The sequence below is a fragment of the Esox lucius genome, chromosome 10 (assembly GCF_011004845.1).
Source record: "Esox lucius isolate fEsoLuc1 chromosome 10, fEsoLuc1.pri, whole genome shotgun sequence".
NCBI classification, from domain to species: domain Eukaryota; kingdom Metazoa; phylum Chordata; class Actinopteri; order Esociformes; family Esocidae; genus Esox; species Esox lucius.
This window is the reverse complement of record NC_047578.1, coordinates 25,692,883-25,705,011: the sequence shown is the minus strand read 5'-3', so window position 1 is coordinate 25,705,011 and position 12,129 is coordinate 25,692,883. Positions and strand designations below refer to the sequence as shown.

General features: G+C 39.2%; 1 protein-coding gene across 2 annotated transcripts in view; it reads right to left on the bottom strand.

The window, feature by feature from the left end:
- Positions 1–10,871, bottom strand: part of LOC105008063 (dolichyl-diphosphooligosaccharide--protein glycosyltransferase subunit STT3B) — a 127,861-nt gene extending 116,990 nt beyond the window's left edge. For both annotated transcript variants that reach the window (XM_029122877.2, XM_020050474.3), the window contains exon 1: positions 10,392–10,871. In XM_029122877.2, the coding sequence (XP_028978710.2) occupies positions 10,392–10,651 (260 nt within the window). In that variant the 5' untranslated portion in view covers positions 10,652–10,871. The remainder of the gene's footprint in view (positions 1–10,391) is intronic.
- Positions 10,872–12,129: the final 1,258 nt, after the last annotated feature.

Here is a 12,129-nt window from a genome sequence, read left to right as displayed (position 1 = left end):
CAGGCACGAAATCTAGCCTCACACCCTGTGCTGTGCAGATCAATGCCCAATAGGTCTTTGTAACAATTTTTTTCTACAAAGTATGCCATCCACTACATGTAATCGGACACCCCACTGCACTGAATATTTTATAAGCTATTGGACAGATGGCTGCAACTGAGAAACATTGAAGACTAACTCAAAAATGAGATTTTTATTTTAGTCATTTAGCAGATGTTCTTATCCAGAGCAATATACAATTAAAAGGAGTGACATACAGATGGAGGTCAAATTGATGTTCTCAAGCTAGTCTATATTAAAAGGACTTTGAAAGCATGTGCTCTAGCCCAGGGGTTCTGTAGACCCAGGGTCCCAAACCGGTTGAAAAATGACGTCTAACACCCCAGTTCTAATGATCACTTACGTTAGTCCGATTAAAAACAGCATCCGCTTGATTTTCTTTAATCTGAGGAGCATTGGAAAATGTTGCTTTGTAGGGTCCTTTCATGAATTTCTACATTAGCAAGTTTAACAAGACTCAAGACATTTTAGGTAGGCCGTTTAATGAAAACTATCAAATTTTGCTACCAAATAAGATTTTAGAATTTTAACCCTGTGAGCATTTATAAATGGGTCAATGAGTAACATCAGGCACAATAAAATAGTTTGGAGGTTTATATATTAAAAAATATGACTTAGATGCAGTGGTTATCCACATACAGTGGGGAGAACAAGTATTTGATACACTGCCGATTTTGCAGGTTTTCCTACTTACAAAGCATGTAGAGGTCTGTAATTTTTATTATAGGTACTCTTCAACTGTGAGAGATGGAAATTTAAAACAAAAATCCATAAAATCACATTGTATGATTTTTCAATAATTAATTTGCATTTTATCGCATGACATAAGTATTTGATCACCTACCAACCAGTAAGAATTCCGGCTCTCACAGACCTGTTAGTTTTTCTTTAAGAAGTCCTTCTGTTCTCCACTCATTACCTGTATTAACTGCACCTGTTTGAACTCGTTTGAACCTCCTTCCCCCAGTAAGAGCATTGAAGATGGGTCGTGGCTGGGTCTTCCAGCATGACAACGAACCAAAACACACAGCTAGGGCAACTAAGGAGTGGCTCCATAAGAAGCATCTCAAGGTCCTGGAGTGGCCTTGCCAGTCTCCAGACCTGAACCCAATAGAAAATCTTTGGAGGGAGCTGAAAGTCTGAATTGCCCAGCGACAGCCCCGAAACCTGAAGGATCTGGAGAAAGTCTGTATGGAGAAGTGGGTCAAAATCCCTGCTGCAATGTGGCAAACCTGGTCAAGAACTACAGGAAATGTATGATCTCTGTAATTGCAAACAAAGGTTTCTGTACCAAATATTAAGTTCTGCTTTTCTGATGTATCAAATACTTAAGTCATGCAATAGAATGCAAATTAATTACTTAAAAATCATACAATGTGATTTTCTGGATTTTCGTTTTAGATTCCGTCACTCACAGTTGAAGAGTACCTATGATACAATTACAGACTTCTACATGCTTTGTAAGTGGGAAAACCTGCAAAATCAGCAGTGTCTCAAATACTTGTTCTCCCCACTGTAAGAGACCATTAATCCAACTAGCAACATAGAACAATCTACACATCATTCAAAATTAAACATTGACAGAGCCTGTTTTTTGTCATGTCTAGTTGCCGGGTTTGTTCGCAATTTAGTCAAATTCTCTCACTAATAGCAAAAAAGGCAGCTATGCAAAACATATCAAACCTATTAGAGTTAATAGTAGAATACCATTCATTATACAAATACAGTAAAATAAATGGGGAAAATGAAATATAGTCTGTAAACTCTTCAAGCTGTTAAATGTTTTCTTCATCTGGTTTCATCCACACTGTGCCTCTTTGTAAGTGCAACAGTGCCTGAGGGAAGGTCCCTTCACTCCTCCACCAAAATGTGCTTTGAGAGGGAGGTTAGGAACTGAGAAAACAAGGTGAGAATCTCAATTGCATTTCCTCAATTCCTCTTAACCACTTTTCTCGCCCCTATCTCAAAACCCATTGACTGACCATGTGAGAGGAACCAAACCAAGGAAATGCAATTGATAGTCTCCAAAGAACAAATGAGGCAAGTTTTAGAGCGAGCAAATTACCATAATACCTTTAACCTGTCCAGAAACAACCACTAGCCCCTTCCATCCATAGAAAAACACTTGTGGAGAGATGAATGAGTAATGGTTGGGTGATAGCAACTTCATTACATTTCAGTTATTTAGCAAACACACTCAATAGTAGTGAGCACATACATTTTCATACTTCTGGGCAGTGCACGCCAAAATGTAAAGTTATATGCTATTGTTGTTATGTTGTTATATGCTTATTGTAAACAAAAGGTTTTCTGTAAACTGCATGCATGACAAAGGATCAACTAGTTTTGACTCAACTCCTGAATTATACATAAATAACCACTCCCCCTTAATATCTTAATGTAGTGCAATGATGGAGAGTAGTGACATGAAATAAATAAATAGCAATTTATGATTAATGATTATGTAATGGCGCCAAACAGCTGTCCCCTAAATGTTCACTGGGCCCCTAGTTCATAGAAAGAACAATATCATTTTTACTGAAAGTTATAAGACCAAACACCAAAAACATTTCTTTGACTACTTGACTTTATATAGACCATTTTGCCTTAATCATTTTTGCTACAAAATTGCACATTGTAAAACACATGGTCCCTCAGGACTTCTGCTCTCACTGAAGCTGCCTTTCATACCAAAATGAAAGAAGCAGCCAGAAGGTTCTGCAAGCATTTCAACCATTTAATCCACATTTATACATTTCTGGTAGGCAATGAGAGGGCATAGTAGTGTCCTAAGGCCAGTTTGATCCACCATATTACCAGTAACCTGGGCTTATCTGTCCTGGCAGATGAGGAAGTATGGCCGCCTGTTGTTTTGACCATCAATAGAGGGCTAATCAACTAAAGCCTCTGATCGTATAGAGTTGGACCCCTTTTGCTAGGCAAAGAACCCACTGGGCTTTTGCTCCCTCCCTCACCTTGGCCGAGATGGGAGTGTGCGAGATCAAAGGCGAGAGAGGTATGCAGCAAAAGTCGAGGCATCAGGCTTAAAGCATGAGCCTTGGTTATGGCAAGGAGCTCCACCGATCTTCACCCTTTAGGCGAGCTTGTCTGTTTATCCATGTTTAAACTCACGTAAATGTGAAACCCATCCGGCTCATTATCTGTGACGGATGCTTTTCCTCCTGTTCCTCAGACAGAATAGGCCCCGAATTCTTATAGAGCGTAGACACAATTCAAATCCATCCTACCCAGGCAGTTGTTGCTGCAGACTTGGGGTTATGCTGCATGGAGCAGTAATGAATGGCTCCATGAAGGAGACTGGACAACACTGAACAAAGCGAAACAGATGGACGACATGGTGTCCCTGTCTTACAGTAAAGCTGCGCCACTGAGCTCCTCTGCATGTGCAGGTGCCGGCAAGTACTTGTCCACTGAGCAATCAGCCTGGTAAGACGTGATTTGTAGGACACGTCCTGATCCTTGACTGCCAAGCTTGCCGTGAGTTGCTACGATGAGACATGCCTATAAACGTATTGGACTTCAAGGTGGTGGTTCGCGTTTCAGTCTTCCCAAAGGACGCTTGCAACCTCAGTCAATTAATTTTGCATATTGGTCAATTGGTTAAGCTTTCTCTTTGAGGTTTAAACAGTCAAAGGAATGTTTTGGCAACTGCAAAAACAAGCTTAAATAGATATTAACTCCTAGATGAAAGGAGACAATGATTGACATAACCTGGAGTTCAAAATAGGTAGCCTATAGAGCAGATTAGGCAAATCATGTCAGATACATTATCCTTGCAATACAAACCGCTTCCCAACAGACTAAAAGGTGGGTGGAAACAATTGTTGGAAAGCAGTGCTGAAGATAGAGGCTTGTCAAATGTGTGTCAATGTTTGCATATTTTAATATTCTTTTGGCATACAGCTGATAAAGCAAATCAATTTTGTCGGAATTGTATGCTTGTTCAACAATGTTCCATTTCAGACATCTGGAAAGGAGGCTAAACCAACAGCTAAATCAGCACTGGCATTATAGAATGTAAGCAACCACAATAACGAAGACAGTCTTTAGATCAGCAAGAAATGTGTTTATAGCTGTCATATATTCAGTTCTCACTGTCAAATATAACCTAGCACCCTTGATGATTTATTGATTCGTTGCCATGGTGTCTAGTTGCAGCCTAGGCAGAAAGAACATGCAAATTCTTTACGTAATGCTATTTCAATAAATAAATTAGCAAAGATCAAGTCAAAATATTGTGAATTGGCTTGATGAAATTCAGCATTGACAATAAGCTAGCAGATTATACTGGGCAAGTATGCGATTTCATTGTAACTATACCTACTGACTTCGGAAAGTGTCTTGCCAAAACTTTACCAAGGGGGCTGTAGTTGCTGAATGTTGAGTTGCAGTGGGACTACCTTTTAATTGATCAGGACTCTTTAATTAGTATGTAATGGGATGTACTCTGTGGACAGATCAAACTTCACCACAGAGCACAAACACAGTTTACTTGTACTTTAGTTATTGTGTAGCTAATTTGTACTTATAATGACAGGCCTTTTAGTGCTAGGAATGCAACGGTACATGGTATGTTATGGAACTGTTCAATACGCACACCTGAACCGCAGTTACAATATGCCGGTCATGTTCTTATAATTTCCAAAACATGCTTATTGTGCTGTAGCCTACACACACACACACGTTGTAGATTCAGATCCACAGAACCAGACATGCAGCTTGTGAACAGGTAAGGCATGCAACAGGCTTGGGGCAGGCTTGGGGCACTCCACAGCAATGTCTCAAAATGTGGCAATCACAGTGACCGCAACCCCCTCCCACTTAAACAACCAATGAAGGATTTGCAATGACATCTCAGTAGGAAACCTCCCTAAAGGCACCCCACAGGGTATCTGCAGGTTTCAGCAAGTTAAATGTAAGACTTAAGACTTTTTTAATGCCACTACAAATTCATTTTAAGACCAATTTCACAACAATACCCCACTAAAAAAATACATAAGGACACGAATTTGACTGAAGAACCCACTGTTCTTAGAGCAGTAAGCCAACTGCTAACAATAACATGACTGGCTGTACTTCACAGGACTGTCGTATGTGATACGACCAAACAACTGAGAAATCCTGGGCGTTTGTTGGAGGCCTTTTGTTTGTGTGTTTTGCACACTTCATATGGGATTCCAGATTTGTAGTACCTAGCTTGGTAATAGCTGGCTATCTACCTCATTAACCGTTGTGCGCCCCTCAAATGTACACGTACAATAAACTGACATAAAATATTTATACATTAATATTTTTTCCAGCTTTTTTTTCATAAATCTCTTAACTTGAAACCTGCTCAAAACAACCAAACATTCAATAATTTTCAGGATTTTAACCCTTTAAATGCCAGCTTGATTGTTTGAATTACTCATTATTTATTACAAAAAATCATTAAAAACATTATATTTTCCATATAATAAATAGTAGGGGCATAGGGCTTTGGTGGTGATTAGAGTATTGGATATGTCAAAGATTTGCAACAAAATTGATTTGATTGCATTAGTATATTTTATGTAGTGCCAGATACTCCCTCTGGAAACCTTCGTGGACAGAAATGTCCCATTGACTTCCATTAAAAACCTTTTTTTTTTATCTCACTGCCATTAGAGTATAAAACCATGCATTCTGTAATGTAAGCATTTCATTTTGATGAAATTTTGACTGTATTCCATCACACACACACACGTGCACACAAAAACTCTTCTACCAGATTCAACCATTTTCCAATTGTAGGCCAATGGAAGAAATGATTGTATTATTGTGTGGGTTAGCGTGTGTGTGGTCAAAAATACAGTCAAAATTTCAAATATCACTACTTTTCTTCAAAATGGAATGCTTACATTACAGAATGCATGGTTTTATACTCTAATGGCAGTGAGATAAAAAAAAGTTTGGATTTCATTGGATTTCAAAAATTTTACAAAAAATAAGAGAGTTCTACCAAAAAATCATGCCCCTAGCTGCAACACAGACAAAATGATCCCCAAATAAATAAAAAAAAATGTGAGAAAAATGAACAAAAATGCCCGAGGGGCGCACAAGGGTTGACAACAGTGTTGGGAGAAAAGTGGCCAACCATCACAGGTGTCTTGCTGACATCTAACATTCTGACGGAAATCCTGGTTTCTCACTGCACGCGACCAGAGCTAAAATGCATTCACAAACCACCATTTTTTTTGCATCACCCCTTCACAATGCTCACAGTACTTCTCTAAGACCTTGAAAAAGACAGAAAAAGACAAAATAAGACAATGTATGACTTTTCAAAGCCTTTCATTTACATACATTAATTTAAGACTTTAAGGACCCGTGAACATCCTGGCCCCATGAAGAGAAGGGAAACTAAAATATTCTCTCAGCTCCAATGAACCAATGGCGAGCGCTAACGAGACAGAGAGAAGAAAATTTGAAAAGGCATCGCCATCTTTCAAATCCGCTGTGTGGGAAAATGTTTGATTCAGGGTTCAATATGACGATGAGGGTAAGAACACTATAAAACAAAATACACTGTAAACAAAATAAAGTTTGCCACTGTCAGCTACTCGAGTGGAAACACTTGTAACATGATGACGTCAGTCACTTAACGAAAACCCTTCAAGATAGAGAGCTAAAAACCTCTGCTGCATCCAATATGACAAGCCTGGTTTTAATGCACCTGCAGGAGCTGAATTGTCATCCCACCGTCCTTAGGCTACCTTGTCATAAAGCTGGTGAACCGTAGCATTCCGAGAGGCTGGGAAATCATGTGACCTCCCAAGGTGTACATTAGCCAAGAGTGTCTGTTGCCTATGCCACAGCATTTTCTCGCTGTGAACAAATGTACAAATCAGAGAAGGACAAGGACACTAGTAGACTTTCAGGTAAATAAAATAAAAGGGAAATTACATTCTAAAATGTATCTTTCAGCAGTCCACTATCTGATAAGGTACAGCGCTCATCAGGGCTGGGCAGCAATTATATTGCATTTGGGCGGTATATAAGCTGTTTTACATTGTCTTGATCTGTTTCATAATTTTTCTGAAGTTCACCATATCAGTCTATTTGTTTCACTCCCAGTGGCAGACCTAAACAGAAAAACTAAACAAATATGCTCTCAGTTGCAATAGTGTTACTTAATTTGAATTAATTTGCATTTAATTTAACTCTTGGTGCCACCCTTGACGAGATGACGTTTTGTAGGGAAATAACAAATGCAGTATCGTTTTGTCTCACAAAAGACAGTGTAAAATGAGGATAGTATGTGTGAGCAACTACCACATCACACCTGTATTATGCTTAATTTACACATTGAAATCTTTTCTCAGACGCTTTAATGTTGTTATGATCGGAAAAAGAACATCTACAAATCAAGCTATCATTTTAAACGAAAACAATAGTACAATGACTTAAAGAAAATCCCTATTAATTATATTGTTTTATTGCCCAGTGTCTCGTGGGGAAAGTTATGAGTGTGTAGTCCAGCAGCAAAACTAAATGGAAGAAATATTTTAAAGACACAGCAGATTCTTCTTCCGTTAAATTGTACCAAGAAAGATATTAAGATTGGAAAAACATTTCTACTGGTAAATGTGTTGTTGGTTGGTATGGAACAAGCTGGAAAAATGCAAATGCGCAGTTTACTCATGCAATCTATTCTTTTGTTACTTACGAGTGCATTGGGTGATGGGACTAGGAGAAGAAAACGCAAAAGAGCCCTTTTCTGCATTTGTAATTAATAAAGCCTGGCACAGAAAACATTGGCTTGATCAAAGTTGGTGTTTCTAAAATAACTATTTAAATTTAAAAATCATGGTGGGGAGCTACGTTAGCTATGAATTCTGGAACTTCTGGTATTTTATGAACAGACCAATAAAGAGGAAGAAGATTCTACCAATGACATCAAATTTGCTCATTCCAGATTGTGTTGAGGAGATTGTGTTTTTAATGGTACAAAAGTATAATTGTTAAGATTACCAATTGTATATGATGTAGTTGTGCTATGGTGAAATGCCATTTAATAGGTGTACCCCTGTCACATGATCCCCCCTTTGAAAAAGCTAAGCTACTCTCAAAAACACAATTTTAAAAAAGTGATCTTACCAGGTTTAAAACTGACCTCAACCTGTCAGGCAAATCACTATACCACAGTGCTATACATTTGACCAGTCGCTAGACACCATTAAGCATTGTGTTAAACTGTCTAACGTTTCTAATTAAGTTTACTTCCACCACAAACAGCATCTATGAACTGTGCACTGCCCAAGCTATTTCATTTCATGTCACAAAAACATTTGTTTTTCTATCATTCGTGAATGATAGAAAAACAATAACTGACTTTTTCGTCAAGTGAAAAGAAGCGAGAATAGTGGAAACTCCTACTTTACTGCCCAAGGGCTTTTGATAAAGCCTTTATTACCCCAAAAAGCATGCACGGATGCGTACTTTGAAAATCCACCAGAAATAAATTGCAATTTAACCATAAACAGTTTTAGTTAAGGCTTACTATAACGTAGCTACTGAAGGTTGTAGCCAGCAAAGTTATTGTCTATCCAGAACAAATCCTAATGCATAATTTGTTGTCACTGTGACAAGATTCGAATGCAGGACCTATAGTGTGCAGGTCCGCTTCTCTAACCACTATGCTATTTAACAAGGGGTGGTCAGTCAGTCAGGCAGTGAGTGGTTTGCAAGGTAGTGCTTTTTACCTGAAAAGAGATATCAGATGGATGATCATGTGACAGGAGTGCACATTTAATTGGTTTACAAGGCAGGACTTCGCAGCTAAAAGATGGATGATCATGTGACCAGAGTGGCTCTTTAAATAGTGTCATGAATACACTTGCCTAGTCCCAACACTTTAGAATTGGCCGATAGCCCAGGTGTGGAAAAAAAAAATCAGCAGTGCTTTTTGAATGGGGCATTGCAATACCGCTATGAGAAACATCCTACAAATGAATGGCAGAGGAGTCAGACATTACAGTGTTGACCATTTGGACAGACACACAATGGTGGAATAATCCTGTGCGGGGATGGCCCAGAACAATCCAAGGGTAGACATTCTTACGGGTTTTAATGTTTGTCACATGAAGCACCATAACTTTTAATCCTCCCGTCTTAAGTGCAGCACAATAACGTGATTTGTTTTGTAAATTGACAATGACAATGAATTTCGATGTACTGCACGTGTACTGTTCAATGACAATAACGTAGAATCTAATCTAATTCAATCTAATCTAAATGAAAGCTACCCAGGTAACAAATTAATGTTAGGGGGGCAATAAAACCGTGAATTAGAAGAGCTGCACGTACGAATTAATAATAACCACAACCTGTGGAGGCTTGAGGTTACAGCATAAATCAACAGATGGACAATTTTTCAGAGCATGTGGTCTGAACATAATTATAACAACATCTACGTCCAGTAGAAACAATCCTAGCTGCCGGACGCCCGGGTTAAATTCTTATTTCCACCCCATCTCCCATCTTTCTCGCATTCCCACTCTCAATAAAAGCCTTGCAAAAGAAGGCGAGTGATTGTCCACTCTTAAAAAACAAGTAGGCTACTCTGCAAATTCACAACAATTACGTCCGAAAGTTCTATGTATTTGAAAACACAGTGATTAGAAAATTACTGTTTTATTTATTTATATAAAATAATATCCCGGGGGCAAAAAACCCACTGACGGATCAGCTGTTTCCCGCAGACCGCCTTTTGCTTACCCGGGTATAAACAACCATCTAAAACCTCAGATGTAGAACATCGAGTAGTTAGCAATGTTCTAAAAAATAAGTGTAACCGTCTGTGTTCTCGAAGTGTCACCCAAAAGTCGACGTCTATGTGAATTAACCACTAACATTAATAATACAGAGGAAATGTCTAAAATGTCCAACATCCAGCCCATCTGCCAGCCTTTCAAAACTGACCAAATTATTTCATCCCTTTTGCTGACTGACTAGATAACTAGGAAATTGACTAACCGTTGGATAAAGTTACTCCTCATAGTTTGGAAGACCGTCCGGGGAAAGTTGTGCAACTGGGGAAGTTGTGCAGAGGACTAACTAGGTTGTTGGCTACTAGACCTGCATTACGAGTCATGCGGGACACAGATCACGAGACATTACCATCAATGAAGCGAGGCTTCACCCCATCTAGAACAGCATCATCAAACATGACTCGCCCGTGTCTAACAATCCGACTGACTGTTCACGCCAAGAACGTTAGCCTTGACTTGCTAAGAACCGTAGCGACTAGCAAGCTACAGCCTACTGGATTTAGCTACTACTGTACTTACCATGGATCAAACTCATGGATGATGCTCTCGAAGCGGATCACTGCAAAAAGTCTAGAACTGAAGCCTGCCAACCAGGCCAGAAAAAGAATGGTAAAAGAGAGTAAAGACTGCCATCCTGCTGGCTGTGCCAGTCCGCCAGAGAGGCCTCCTTTACCACCTCCTCCACTCGCAACGTTGGGTCGGCTGTTGCCGTGTAGAGAGCCCCCGGCATTCGGGGACGCTTTGTGCTTGCCGTCCGTAACTGTGTGGTGCTCCGCCATATTCTGCGTGGTTTGCGGCGTCAGTGGGTTTGAAAGAGCGCCCTTCTGCCACGCTCCCTTTACTCCCGTACAGGTCCCTAGGTTTTGACGAGTTTATCTCCTTAGCTATCCTCGCTTTAAGCCCACCGGCTTTTTATTTACGTTCGTCAGTGAGAACCACCACTACATCCCGTATGCACTCACGCTCTCGCAAAACTCAAACCGATAGATTGCAGATGAGGCAGGAATGGAATGGGCGGGTCAACAGGAAGCACAGACAGCCTCTCACAGAACGACAGGTACAATTGGGCGGAGCCAAAGACTGTAAAGCGGTTGGACATTCAAAAACCAAGTACAACGATAATAGACATATTTAATTACAAATTACATCTTAAAACCAACATTAGACCATGAACACGGACAACCTTTCACATGTCTTATAGTGTTAGAAATATTAATTTCAAACCCTTGTTTAATGGTCTTATCCATATGATACATAAAATCACTACATTCTTACTTGTAGGTTCTTAAAATGCAACAATTCTTATCTCGCTGGAAAAACCAATACACATTTTATTCCTAAAAATAATGATAATAAAATGTGTGTGTGGGCGTGTGTTTATGAGCGTTTATATGGATGATGATCGAATGTTCACAGTGTTCACACGAGAGTTGGGACAGTTAAAATCCAGAAGTTTTGTAATACAAATCCCTGAAAACGTAACGGTGTTGTCTTGTAGACAAGAGACTGTTAAGTTTCAATGAATTATTTTTGTTGTAAAGCAACACTACTATCGCCCATCTCTGCTGGCCCAGGGGTATTAATAAAGATTGATGTGTTCTCATCACTCTGTCCCCCAGTAAAGACAAAGGTACAGTATGCTATACATCAAGAAATAAAGCTCTGTGGATGGTAGGGTAGAGTATACAGCCTTTGAAGGCAGGCTGTAACATAAGAGGGAGGTATTTTAATTGAGTGTGATACGATTGATTGATTGATTGATTGGTGATTGTATTATTGTATAATATCACTAATGTAGCCTATTTGCTAGTGCTGTGCAATTTCTAACTCATTCATCACAATGTGTGTTCCATGACACAAGAAAGACTCATGGGCAGTTTTACATCCCTGCATGGAAAATGGATGTGGGTATTACAATACAGCTCCAGAAAAAATTAAGAGACCACTGCAACTTTTTCTTTCCTTTACAAAAAGGTTGTAAAGGAAGGTTTTGTGTGAGGAACAGAAGGGTTCAAATTAAGAGACCACTGCAAACTGAATGCTTCTGTTCCTCACTCAAAAATGTCCTTTTGAACTTTTTTGGAAAGAAAATAAAAAGTTGCAGTGGTCTCAAAATGTTTTCTGGAGCTGTAAATTAGTTCTTATTAATATAATGCACAGCACTTTGTATTAAACTGATGTAAAGACGAAGTTATTCTTGACACAATGCTGGAAAACAGCATCTGTTGCATATCTCTCTTTAATGTTAATATTATGG